The sequence below is a fragment of the Miniopterus schreibersii genome (assembly GCF_964146895.1).
Source record: "Miniopterus schreibersii genome assembly, chromosome: 12".
NCBI lineage: Eukaryota > Metazoa > Chordata > Mammalia > Chiroptera > Miniopteridae > Miniopterus > Miniopterus schreibersii.
Genome location: NC_138112.1, coordinates 52,497,180 through 52,511,197, shown reverse-complemented (window position 1 = coordinate 52,511,197; position 14,018 = coordinate 52,497,180). Strand labels below are relative to the sequence as shown.

Below are 14,018 nucleotides of genomic sequence, written 5' to 3'. Positions count from 1 at the left end.
ATACATGTTAGCTATTATTTTTAATCATTTTAAACACATCCAGCTTCCCAGAGCATCTTCCAGAATCCCCTTCATACACACCACCACCACCACCAATACTGTACTTATTTATAGGTACTATGTAGAAACACAACCCTGGCTCCATTGCTTAGACTAAATATATTGCTGTTTTGAGTTTGCATATCTTCTGTAGAAATCAATGTTTAGTGAAAAGGGTTGGAGACAAACAGATGTTCTCACAGCCCTGATACTCGTGGAACCACAGAATTGAATGTTTCCATATAGGTGCATGCTATTGGCTTAAGTGATGTGGATATTTTCTGACCAGCCATATGGACCTTTTGTCATCTGAGATGTTAATATTTTCCCTGCATTTTATAGTAGCTCTGGAGCACGGCCAGCTTCTTGAATAGGGTCCACATGGCTCATTATGCACAGGGCCTGGAAACGGGCTTACTCGTGCTGTTCAGATGAACAGGGACACTCGGAAGAGTTGGGGGCTGGGGGAGGGCAGTGAGCAGAGCCACATAGTCCATTATTTTCGCTCCTGCATTAAGCCACAAACAACAAGCACTTCCCTGTGCTTTACAGTAAGCAATTAAAGGAAATTATAGAGTTGGATGCAAAAATAACCCGAAAGACAACTGGTTGTGTGGAACCACCAGTTTTCTCTATGTGCGCAGGTTAATCCTCGTCAACGCTCAGAGCATTGAGTTTCTACAGAAAGAGTTGCGTGTCCGCACATGTTTTGGTATCTACCCACACGCTTCTGTATGCTATGACTGTGCATCCCAGAAGAAGGGCTGTGGTGTGTGCCTTTGCACTTCAGTGGAATTTAACAATCTGATTCCTGAAAATGGTCTCATCAAGGTGAGCAACAGAGAGCTAACAGCCTCCTCTTGCTAATTTTATCTTTCCCCTAGGATTTCTTGATAGTAGTTTTAAAAGGAATGCTATCCTTTTGTCTCTAGAAGCAACTTCTCTCTCCAGTTTCTTCCCCCACCTATTTTCACCTGTCTTTTGCTTCTTTTAAATCGCATGTTCCATGTCCTTCAGAGGATGGGGTCAGATCTAGAGAGGTCCCTTGGTCAGGCGAGAGTTACCCATCCCGTTCTCATGTCAGCCCCGCTGAATGAGTGATGCTGAAGCCTTCCAGGTCGGACCTTCCCGTTTGAACCTACTTCCAATTATGTACAGATATTCTTTCTATAATGGAAATTGCTCAGGTAACTAATTAAGCACAGGACCCCGTTGGCTATGGAAAATTTCAGGAGCACCATCTGGAAAAACTGAGAAGGGCATGGCTTTCCCACAGCTCTGGGGTCCATTGCGAGGGTGTGAGTGTGTGAGTGTGGTGACGGCATCTAGTGGGTGTGGTTGCCGCTGTCAGAATTCCCACAGCATCCCGTGGCAGGAACGCAGGATGCCCAGCAACACCCTCCAAGCAACCTGTTGATTTAAAGTTGCCGATTCTGAAAAAGAGATTGAAATGGGACAGATCCATCTTAACTCTCTGTTTGCTCTATTTCTTTCCCTGTCATTGTTCTGGCACGGTCCCAATCTCCACGTTTTGGCAAACTTCTTTTCTTAAAGGGGATTCCCTTGATCCCTTGGTCTCAGAGTTACTGCGTGTTCTCCCCTTAGGAACAAAGAATGCAGTTGTTCCACCCTTGCATTTTTTCTAGGCACAGAGCATGCCTATTCCTGGACGCAGAACTTTGAAGACGGTGCTCTGCTGCACTTTCACAACTTCCCCCGGCAGTGTAGGTGCGCCTTGTTTTAACGTGGAGGGGACAGCCCCTTAGCTGTGTTGACATCGGTACTGTGTGGGACTCAAGGTGGAACCCAGTAATATTTGAGATACTGCCTGGGAAAATAGTGTTCTGTGTCATCTCAGCCCTACCCACTTGCAAATGATTTAAAAGCGACACTAAGAGGGTTCCCCGTAGGAGTCATTTGCGTTGGTGCTGGTGAGCTTGGTGACTTGTCGGTGTTTGGAAACTAGCCTGTCCTTGCAGTCCTTTGTGAAAAGCTTACTGGACCAGTTTCCACTTCTGTTTATGAAACTACCCCATTAACTTCCTCATACGTTGTTCAACTCAAAAATGTTTATACTTTTCTTTGGAAATTTGGCTTTTTTCCCCCCTTTTACCATTTTGGGTACTTCAGTCTTGATTCCAAATGTTGGAACCCAACTGAGAAATTGGTTTGCCTATGGAGAGAGGTTAGAGTTGGAGAGGGGATTCTGATGCTAGATACTGAGACTAATGCTTTTTAGAGTTTTGTTGCTGCTCTTTTACTTTGTGAGTTCCTTTCTTCTCTTTTTTAAATTTCATGGTACTTGGTAGGAGATAAGTTTATCTGTTTTAGGACAAGTCTAGAAATAAAAAGAATCTCCATTGAGCGGATGAGTCAGTTCTCCCTGCCTCTGTCTCACCATTTCAGGACAGAGAGAACTCAAGCTTTAGAGACATCTGGCTGCAAATAATATTAATATACCTGGAAGTCTCCCAGCTGCTGTAGCTGGTCAGTCATGTCCAGTGTGATTCTACCTGAGTGAGTGATGGTAGACTGTGCAGTTGATCAGGGGAGCCAGCTAGGCTTGTGCTTGCCTTGTAGCACTGAGATGAAACTAGTGATTGAGTGGGAGGCCAGGATTAGATAAGTAGTATTCTGTAAATTCTTGTTCAACCAATCATGTTTATAGATATCCTGTACTTTATGGTATAAGCACTATAGTGGAAAGGCCAGTAAACATAAAAGGAACCCAAATTTTACTTAATACCATTACAAAAGCAAAATATTTTTTCTACATAATAAATGTCCCAGTAAGATGAGTTGAACCAAGGAGGAAAGATAACAGGTAAGCCTATGGGATACTCAGAATGTACCATAGTACTTAAGGGTGATTTTAACCCTTTCATTTCCTTTCTCTTTATTATTTAGTCTAGTGCTTCTCAACTTTAGTAAGTATATGAATCACCTTGAAGCATATGAATCTTGTTGAAATGCAGACTTGATTAGCGGATGGGGTAGGTGGGGTGGAGGAGTGGAAACTGAGGTTCTTCATTTCTCGTAACCTGGGTGATGCTGCTCGCCCATGGGTCACAGCTGCAGAAGCAGGCTTCAGTTAATCTTCGTGCATGGAAGTTTATCCATATGTACATTTCCTAAGACTTATTTCAGGCCCCATAAATTCCTATTTTTGTTGTATTTTTAGTAACAAATTTGAATGGCATTAATACACTTAATTTATAAATGTAACACTCAAAAAATTACCTGAAGGTTGAGACTTTAGGTTGCATAAAATGAATTTCTTACTTGGAATTTTTCTGTAAATCGAAAGGCTGTATGTTTAAATGCAACTAGGATGCCTGTACTACATTGATGTTTGTATCTCCCTACTTACTACTTCCAGAGCCTTTGTTCTTTTATGGACATGTCCCCCATGATTTCACGGTAGCTGTAGACATCAACCCCTATCATTAAATGGGACGTATACTTGATAATTTTCCTAAGTCTCACTGAAACTTCATGGAACGAGATATATAGTATCTTCTAAATTATAATTACAGTCTACCATGTGTGGGAATTTGATAAATAATCCATTGTTTTTGGCAATTTAGTAATTAGAACATTGTTAAATCTGAACTTTACTTTAGTGCATTATAACAAAAATCCCACAGAAATTCTAAAGAAAACAGAATCCTAATTAAAGAGGGTACACTTTTTAATGGAATGCTAACTGCCCTTTTGTTCTTGTAATCTACAAAATAGTAGCTCTAAAATATACTTTAAAAAAACATTTTTAGACAACCTATCATTTGATATGCAAGTGACTTATATATGTGCTCCATGCTAAGACTGCCTTATTCTAAACTAGGGATGTGCTCTGTTTTCCCTGGAGAAGGGGAGGAGGTCAGGACGCGGTAGGGCGGCCAGCTCTGGGTGGCTCTGGCTTTTAGAGATGACTCCCCAGTTGCAGTAGAACAGTAGGTTTCCTCGGGAAGTAGGGATGGAGGAAGCACCTAGAGACCTTTGCATGGTGGCAGCTGTGCCTGGGATTGAAATGCCAGGCGGGGTGTTCTCTACCCAAACCTGGCCCTTGTGCCAGACATTTCCCACCCCTTATTCCAAAATTCATTCCATCATTACAGCTCACTTTGCCCAATTCCTATTCTAATAGAGGATATGGCCTAGTTTTACTCTTGGGTAAGGTAGGTCTGCGACCAATGGAAAAATCCTTACTCTTTCGGGTATGGGGTGGGGAATACAGGGGGTTAATAGAGGATTGGAGCTACAGGGCTTTCTATTAAAGATGTATGGAAATTTATCCATCAAATTAACGATTCAGGGAAATGTACTTTTGTTTTCATGGTGGTTACATGTGTGTATCACTGTGGGCCTGAACTAAGAACCAGCGATTTCTCGGGCACTCTTACTGAGGCTGAGTAATGTCTGCAAGTGTCCACACAGCGAGCTGTGAGCATACGGTGGGGGAGAGAGCGCTCTGGTATGAAGGAAGTGTAACTGGATACCCTGAACATAAACTACATTATGGTTAAAAACTACAGTTTTAAAGGCACTTCCTTCCAAGCTTTGGAACAGCCGTATTATCAGATTTCATTTACTAGAATATTTATTGGTTTCATGTGGCTGGTCATTCAGGTAGTAGGTGAACATCTATAATGATCTTTAGCTCCCCCCACTCCACCCCACCCCCACTCCCCAGTTTGTTTATGGATTCCAACTACCAGTTATTTTCTTTGAGGAATGTGAAGTGGTTTTTGTTTTTATTTTATTTTGTTTTGTTTTGTTTTTAGTCTTCTTAGCTAAGCAGTATATACCTAATGGGAAAATACTACAGAAATAATGCAGAGGAATGGAAGAAACTAGTGCCTGCAGTTGAAGGCCTAGTTTTCTTTTGGAGTCTGAGGTTCTGACCTTATTCTATCTGGGGAACCACAGCAAGTAGATGAGTTGATTAAAAACTCTGGTCCTTTTTTCCTCCTGTAGGAAGTGGGGATAATTATAGTTACCTATACCTCCAGGGTCCTATGAGTCTTAATTACTTAATATTTGCAAAGTGTTTGGCGATCTTTGAATTAAAAGTGCTGAGCAGTAGAATCCAAGTTCAGTGTAATTATAATTGGAATGAAAGTTTATATTCCCGCCCTCCCTTCACCTTCCTCCATGCAGTCTTTTCGGCCAGCCCAGACATTGCTCATGGTTACCACTCAGCCCACTTCTCTCTCTCACCATGTCTCTTTTTGTAACTCACTTTAGCCTAAAAATGAATGAATGAATGAATGAATGAATGAATGAATGCACTGATTAAGTTTAAAGATATATCCAGGCCCCTAACCCCGACCCCACACTTAAGTAACTACTTGGTATTTATTTTTAAAGTTCAGTAGCCACTAGGAATAAAATCGATGAATTAATTTGTCTCTTCCAGTCTATCATTCTTTCGGGCCCTCCCTACACATGCTGATGAGCTGGGCTTCTTGAAGCATTCTGCTCAGAAACTCTGATCGGCTCTTTTGTGCCTGTAAGGCAGGGTCCAAACTCTTCATTCGGCATCATTGTCAGAGCCGTCCAAAATCTGACAGTCAATTCAGTCTTATCTCTCACTATTTCATGCCAGGACTCCTCTCCAGAAATGGACTCCACGCTTACCAGCCTCCATGCTTTTAACCAAGCTGCGGTCCATCCACGGGTGTCTTTTCTGGCTACGTTTAAATCCTTCCTGTCCCTTGCGGTCATCTTCTCAAAGAATTCTTCATTCTCTAACAGGAACTAACCGCTTTCTCTTTATAGAATTTTATTTATACCTTTCCTGGGTCACTTCTACCTTTATATTTCGGTTACTTCACATATGTCCTAACTCCCCCCTAGACTATAAGACTTGAAAAGTAGATTCCATGTCTGATGAATGAACAAAGAAAAGTAAGGTGAATGTATGCACATAGTTAAACTGGACACAAATTAAAGGTTCTATTGCTTTGCAAGATTTCATTAAGGTGGTCTTTTGATAGATTTGCATCATGTGTGTGAGGAATTAAATATTAATTGAGATTTCTTCAACATAACCATTACCCTTGTTGCTTATAGAACTAGCTAAGATGGGCATCCGTATGTTTAAACTGTGTTTGATTACATGCTCATTGACAAAAGCCAAAGGGACTGGGAATAGAGCTTTGCATTTTCCCCCCTGTATGCCTGAATTATCTGTACTATTGTTTGGTTCCCCTTCTTAGCTTTTGCCATGGAAACATGTCTAAATTTTTTGCAAAGCTTTCTTTTAGAGGAAGATTGTATTGTCTAGAATTCCATCCACTGAAGTAACCAGGCCTTAAAGTGGAGGGGGTCTCAGAGGTCATGATTAACCCAGTACTACAAAGTGGTGTCTAAACGGGGCTGCCTTGAGGAACTTGGGCCCCAGGATACACACAACTGTAGAAAACTGTGTCCATGTCGTATAAACTCCTTCTTTGACCACTCTTTGTAGGATAGCCTCTCTATTCCCTACAGTTGAATATTCTAAAATTGCCAGCATTGTCCTGATGGTAAAAGCTTAGACAAGAAGACATATGACCTATTAGCTCTGTGGTATCTGACAGGTTACCTAACCTTGCTAAACAGTAATTGCCTCATCTGTTTAATAGGGATAACAGTACCCGTCCTGTCTCCTTGTAAGAACCAAGTTAGATGATACTTTCGAATGTTCTACAGTCGTTTAGATAAATGCCAGTTATTACTACAGCAGGGGAGCATGCCTCACATGGGTAGTCATCTGGTTGAAAGTATAAGACTTGTGAGTCATATTTAGAACTAATCTTTATTCCTTCTCTATTGATTTCCTTTTTAGTCCTATATGCCATATTTAATTTTTAAGAGTTGGTCTAAAGAAGACCTTCCTAGCATTTTCGAGATGTGGTTGCCTTGAGTGTAACTGTACACTGTTGTGAGCACTGGAGCAGAATTACACAGCACCAATGAATTTATTATGTATAAACAGATCTACAGACTCATGATCTCCTTAGCAGTGTTGCGCAGCCTCTTTAACTTTTGCATGATAAAGACTCATCTGAATGGCTAACACATAAGAATTGTCTTGGAAGCTCTTAAACTTGTATCATTTCCTAATACAGTATATAAAACTATTGAAGAGGTCTGTTTAAAAAAAAAAAAAAGTTAAAACACTGAGCATTTCCAACTTTTCTATTATGATTATTCCTGAGTACTGTCCAAGTCTTCTGTTGATGTTAGAAACAGATAGTAGGGGCAGTTAGCATGCTGTAGTGTTGTTGGCTTAATTATTGAAGTAAAGCTTTACCCCGTTAGAGGAACTCCGGAGATTGCTCATGGATGATGATTGCCATCCATCAAATTTCTTAGGGCTTATAACTTGGGTTTAGCACAGCCTATGCTTGATCTAATAATTTCAGGGAGTTCACTGATGCTTTCCAAAGGACATCATGAAATGATGTCAGGACTGTCTTTTCTCGTGGTTTAATAAGCTCATCAGTAAGTTTTTACTGGGTAACTGTTAACATTATTCTGTGTTAAGCATTATGGGGGATCAGACACGATCCATTCCCTCAGAGAGCTTATCATTCAACTGAGGACTGACCATCATTAGCAAATACAGTTAACACTGAACAAGCGAGTAGGGAATGAAGTACTAAATGAGACGTAATGTGGAATGTTAGAGGAGCCGGAGGAGCGTGTGTGCTGGAGTAATTAGAGAAGGTATGATACCTGAACTGGGCCATGAAAGATCCTCAAGATTTAGTCAGATAGAGAGAAAGGGGTTTGCCAAGAGATAGAACAAGTCACTTACAGGCAAATAAGGTTTATAGGGCTCCAAGGACTTTGGCCTGACCAGAGCAGAGATGGAGCAATGAGTAATATACAGAGTTAGCTAAGTAGGGTGAGACCAGATAAAAGAGGTTAGATTTGATCTGGTAGAGAGAAAAAAACAACTATTGTAAGTTTTTGTGTAAGAGAATGATAAGATGAGTGTGGTTAGTCGGGCAGTGGCTATCAGAGTTGAATGGGACAGAAAGGAGCACATCAGAGGGACATTGCAGTCACACAGTGAGATGGTGAGGGCAGAGCCAAGAGAATGGCAGTGGGCTGGAGAGAAAGGGACAGACGGGAGAGATGTTTTAAAGGGGAGATGAGCAGGGCCGCTCCACTGAGCAGATTTGAAGGCTGCACTAGAAATATATTGTCAAACATGAGTTCAAGATTTCCAGCCTGCGGCCTGGGTGGTGCGAAGTGTCAAGAAACCATTGTCAGAAACAGAAAAGTTAGGAAGTAACATGTTCTGACAAAAAGTATGGCTTTGGTGTCAGATGCCTTTGATTTCAAGGCCTTGTGAGTGAGTAGGCAGTTAGCACTGAAGAAGCGTCACTCATGGGGGCTGGGGAAGGGGCTGGGCTGTTCCACCAGGTGGGTAATTACTGAATCTGTGCAGATGTTCTGCTGTGAGGGATGCCTGCCAAGTCATATTTACTCAGATGCCGTTTGTCCCTCCGAAATATTTGCTTGTGGGACTGATAAGAAAATGATATATAAAGTACTACTTTTTTTCAACCAAAAAATTATTAATCCAAAGATAAATGAGCCCAGTGAAGGGCAGGATAAACTTCTTTAAGTCTAGTATAAAAAAAGGTATCATTAGAGGACTCATTACAAAAAATTTAACATTGAAAAAAAAGACTCAGTACTGTGTTAGTGATGATAAAACAGTTTTCCAACTCTGTAGGTTAGGACACCTCACTCAGTATCTTGGCCATTTAAGCAGTTAGCGTGGACACTCAGTAAACACTCCTTAGACTTGCTCTGCTTCCTTCCTTCTAAGATGCACATTGGTCTTTCTCTTCTCTTTAGCATCTCTGAATTGGGGTAGTGTCTTACAGCTGACATCATTTTATTCTTATTGGCCATGCAGCAGTCACAAGATAATTGTCATTACCTTAACCAATTTATTTTGCTTAATTTTATTACATATGCACCAAAGTTACATATGACCAATGTAACCAAATCAGTGTAAAAGAACTCTTTTCTGTAAGTATACTGTAACAGTTCTAAGTGATAAAGTAAACAACAGTCGAACTGGCTTCATTTTTTATTTCTTAGTGGTACCTAAAATGGTATGTCTTAAAATGATGGTATCTAAGATTTAATGAAATACAATATTAAAAGATAGCTGATCACAGCAAATCCCTACCAGTGTGCTAGAGATGGCTGGAGTAAAATATTCTAAATTTGCATTCTTTCATCGACCTACATTAGAGGCGTCCCTTGGGCTATTTTAATTTGGACTGGGAACATTAGGAGAAAGGATTTTCATTCAACGGTGTAAGTACCACCTGCCAGGAATAGCAACCTCCTTGGAGGATCCGTTTCTTTGATGGTGCAGAATCCAGAACATTCACAAAAAGTCCAGGTATTAGCAGAATGGATATCTAGGTTTTATTCAAACCAGAGCACCCTTCCTAATCTCAGACTGTGTTCACTCCAAGCAGTTCTGAGCACGCTTGCCCTTTCTGCAAAGTGAGAGTGAATCTATGGGGAAGTTTGTTGGTGTTCGGGGATGATAGTAAAGCCTGTTAGTGGTAGAAAATGTGCTCTCTTGTAAAAGTGCAGAACAGAAACATTTGGTTCTCAAGACCAGAGCCCTCAGCCACTTCTGCAGCGTGACGTGTTGGCCGGAGGCAGTTTCCCTTCCACTCACTAGCACCTCCTGGACAGAAACACAGTCCCTTTTCCTACTGATTGGCACAGTGTGCGTGTGCCAGGTGTGGCACATGTGTGTCTTCTCGTAAGGCCATCCTCCAGAACTGAGAGTAGGAATAAAGTTAGAGCGTCTGGGCTTCTCTTGCTCTGAGGGGTGCGACGCTTCAGGTAAGTGGTGCTGAAGTCCTTCGCCGTCTGACGGTAACCTTGGGTTGGTCTGTAGGTATGTCTCATTTTGCTTGTTCATCCGTCCTAATTGGCGTCCCGGAGCATGCTTGTAGATGTAGGGCCAAATTTAGAGTACAGCAACCCTCTGGCAAACAGGAAAAGATTAATTTTGTGGTGTGCTGTTAAGGGACTTCCCAGGAAACTTCAAAAGCACAGAAAGAAGCACTGGCTGCCTATTCCAAAACGTGCAAAATGGCACTCAGCTTTTTAAAGGTATGATAAACTCAGAGAGCGCGCACACACACACACACACACACACACACACGCAGGACCCCATTTCCAATAAAAAGAGAAGCTGCGCTTTCTTAGATGGGTTCTGTAGAGGAGCTGGAAAAGCTAAGGGGTGAGGGGCTGTGAGAGTTACAGAGATAAATGTGGATCCGCATATGGGAGGCATTTGAACTTGACTTCAGTGCCTTTGTAATGCTGACTCCTCCAGTTTTCTCTTAAGCAGACACATTGTTTTCATGATATCAGCCCCAGGCACAGACACATCATTAAAATCAATGTGTAGAAAATGATTTCTGTTTGGAAATAAGCAAAACATTTTCAAGTTATGACCACCCAGGTGTAGTAGGAAAACACTGGAGCTGGGGTTGGGAGCCCGAATTCTTTTTTTGTTTGGTTTTTTGTTTTAATTTATCTTTATTGTTGAAAGTATTACAGATGTTCCCCTTTTTCCCCCCATTGGCCCCTCCTAATGCAGTCTTTCTTCATGACACAAGGGGAGTCCTCTGTGGCTTTTGGTTTCCTTATCTGTAAAACAGGACAGCTGGATCTCCTTTGCTGTAATAGATTATCTCTATGGGAGACGCAAGTCAATGGAAAGGCTCCTTACAGCTCCCTGACTTCTGTTTTATTGCACTATTCATGCCTAGTTATCACATAGCTAGAAAGGCCCCCTCAGATCCCCCAGGCCACACACTCCCGCAAGAGGACCCGCTTGCTAACTTAAAAAAAAAAAAAAAAAATTACGATTACCCTTGCAGTTGTTGCTTAGTAACATTTCTGATTCTGTGCTTCTCGTGACAGCCTGAGCAGAGATCATTAAAAATTTAACTTACAAAGCTTCTAAAGTGAGGGGAAGGAGGAAAACTCGAAGCCACATTTTTTTCGCTTGCTTAGACGCCATCTAATCTCGGGTTTATATGCTAAATCTCAGGGAAAGCACTGCACGCCTCTGGTTTCTGTTAAACCACGGACAGCACACTACTGACATTAACTTGTGTCTGGTGCAGCTGGAGTTTATCACCGATACATTAAAAAAATAAATAAATAAATAACAACAACAACAAAAAACCTTGACCCCGCAGAATGGCCGGGAATTGCAATCAGATGGGCTGCTGCCTTGTCGCCCCGCAAAAGGAAGCCCTAACCCGTTTTCTGTCCTGTCTCTGCTCTCTCCCCACAGTTCCACCAGGTGAGAAGAGTGATGACCATCCTGTTCCTTACTATGGTTATTTCATACTTCGGTTGCATGAAGGCTGCCCCCATGAAAGAAGCGAGCGTCCGAGGACAAGGCAGCTTGGCCTACCCAGGTGTTCGGACCCATGGGACCCTGGAGAGCGCCGGTGGGCCCAAGGCGGGTTCCAGAGGCCTGACGTCCCTGGCGGACACTTTCGAACACGTGATCGAAGAGCTGCTGGAGGAGGAGCAGAAAGCCCGGCCCCACGAGGAGAGCAGTAAGGACGCGGACTTGTACAGCTCCAGGGTGATGCTCAGCAGTCAAGTGCCTTTGGAGCCGCCCCTTCTCTTCCTGCTGGAGGAATACAAAAATTACCTGGATGCCGCGAACATGTCCATGAGGGTCCGGCGCCACTCGGACCCGGCCCGCCGCGGGGAGCTGAGCGTCTGCGACAGCATCAGCGAGTGGGTCACAGCCGCGGATAAAAAGACCGCGGTGGACATGTCGGGCGGGACGGTCACGGTCCTCGAGAAGGTCCCTGTGTCGAAAGGCCAACTGAAGCAGTACTTCTACGAGACCAAGTGCAACCCGATGGGCTACACCAAGGAGGGCTGCAGGGGCATAGACAAGAGGCACTGGAACTCCCAGTGCCGAACTACCCAGTCGTACGTGCGGGCCCTCACCATGGATAGCAAAAAGAGGATCGGCTGGCGCTTCATCAGGATAGACACTTCCTGCGTGTGTACATTGACCATTAAGCGGGGCAGATAGTGCGTTTATGCTGTATAGATTATATGGAGACAGAAATTATCTATTTGTATATATACATAACAGGGTAAATTATTCAGTTAAGGAAAAAAAAAATAATTTTATGAACTGCATGTATAAATGAAGTTTATACAGTACCGTGGTTCTACAATCTATTTATTGGACATACCCGTGACCAGAAGGGAAACAGTCATTTTGCGCACAACTTTTAAAACGTCTGCATCTACATTCCTCGATGATGTTGTGGTTTGTTGCCGTTGCCAAGAATTGAAAACGTTAAAAAAAAAGTTTCGAAAAATAATAATAATAATAAATTGCATGCTGCTTTCCTTGTGAATCGATAATAAACTGTCCTCTTTCAGAAAACAGACGACACACACGCACACGCACACGCGCGCACACAAAACCAACAACCGAGATTTGAACCAAAACATTCCGTTTACAGTTTAGACAGTAAGTATCTCAGTTCCTGTCAGTGCTCTCTCTGTTTTACTGCTTTCAAACTTCTGATAGCATTGGAATTAAAACAATGTCAAGGTGCTGTTGTCATCGCTTTACTGGCTTAGGGGACGGGGGATGGGAGGGGTATATTTTTGTTTGTTTTGTGTTTTTCTTTTGTTTTTTGTTTTTGTTTTTTCGTTTTGTTTTGTTTTGTTTTTAGGTTCCCGCAGGGAGTAGGGATGGGGAAAGCATTCCTTCAGTATATGTTCTGGTTGATAATAGGTTCATTTGTATGCCGTAAAGGTGTTTGCAGCATCAATCAGATGACTAGGAAGTCCATAAAAATTGAGGCTACTGAATGAAGCTCTCAGTCCCGTTCCCACGATGCACCTCCTAGGCTCTCGCTCGCCCTCTGGGCCTCGGTCAGGGGGAGCTCCTTTTATTACAAACACCTACATTTACTTCGAGCACATTCTTTCCCCTCTCCCCTCCTTGGTCCCCTCTTTGTTTTATTTTCTCTTCAGGGAGAAAAATCAGTTCCGTGCTCTGAAATATTTTACCACTGCTGTGAACGAGTGAACACATTTTGTCACATCGTGGCACTCTCAAGCATGGAGAACAGTGTTTTCTTTGCTTTTTTTTTTAAATGAGAAAAAGAACAACCAAAAAGTTAAAAATAAAGATTTTTTTTTTTTTTTAAATAAGAGGAAAACAATTTGGGTAAAATCATGGTAAGGCTTTAAAATGTCTTTCGAGCAAAAGGCGGAGTTCTGTGTGGACCCAGAATCGCCTAGATCAGAACAGGAGCCCACACTGCCAGTGAAATGAGACTGAACAGCCGTACGGAGGCTGTGTGGAGCTGACATATCATTTTCGGGCGGTGTGGGAGGAATTTCTGAGTGGCCATCCTGAGGTCTAGGTGGGGGTGGGGAATGGTACTTGAGACATTCCAAGAGGGAGGCCTCTGAAGGACCCTTCAGAGGTGGCTCTGGAATGACATGTGTCAAGTTGCTTTGGACCTCACGCTTTAAGTGCCTACATTATCTAACTGTGCTAAGAGGTTCTCGCTGGAGGACCATGCTCAAGCCGACTTAATGCCCTCCACCCCTGGATAGCTGCATAAAGCTGGATTAGCCTGGAGCAGGTTCAGAACCAAATGTGACATTGTGACTATGAGACCCATGCAGTGAGATGCAAGATGCTTGCTACCTGAACGCTTACTGCTTTGAAATTAGACTTGAGGAAACCAGGGTTTTTGTCTTTTGAGAACTTTTGGTAAGGGGGGAAGGGAACAGGAAAAGACCCCAAAACTCAGGTTGAATGATCAAGGCTACCAATAGAAAAGCTTGTCCAGAGACAAGACTTTGGGAAGGTGTCTACACATTTAAGACACCGGAGACTTGAAGGTGCCTTGCTCAGCGGAAGA

General features: G+C 42.6%; 1 protein-coding gene across 6 annotated transcripts in view; it reads left to right on the top strand.

The window, feature by feature from the left end:
• The window catches only part of BDNF (brain derived neurotrophic factor), a 51,115-nt gene extending 38,423 nt beyond the window's left edge, over positions 1-12,692 (top strand). For 2 of the 6 annotated variants that reach the window (XM_081154616.1, XM_081154617.1), the window contains exon 2: positions 11,390-12,692. In XM_081154616.1, the coding sequence (XP_081010742.1) occupies positions 11,411-12,154 (744 nt within the window). In that variant the 5' untranslated portion in view covers positions 11,390-11,410 and the 3' untranslated portion in view covers positions 12,155-12,692. Of the gene's footprint in view, positions 1-819; positions 871-10,111; positions 10,192-11,389 lie in introns of those variants that run through there. The other 4 variants (XM_081154613.1, XM_081154615.1, XM_081154614.1 and 1 more) reach the window with 3 other exon arrangements.
• The last annotated feature ends 1,326 nt before the right edge of the window (positions 12,693-14,018 follow it).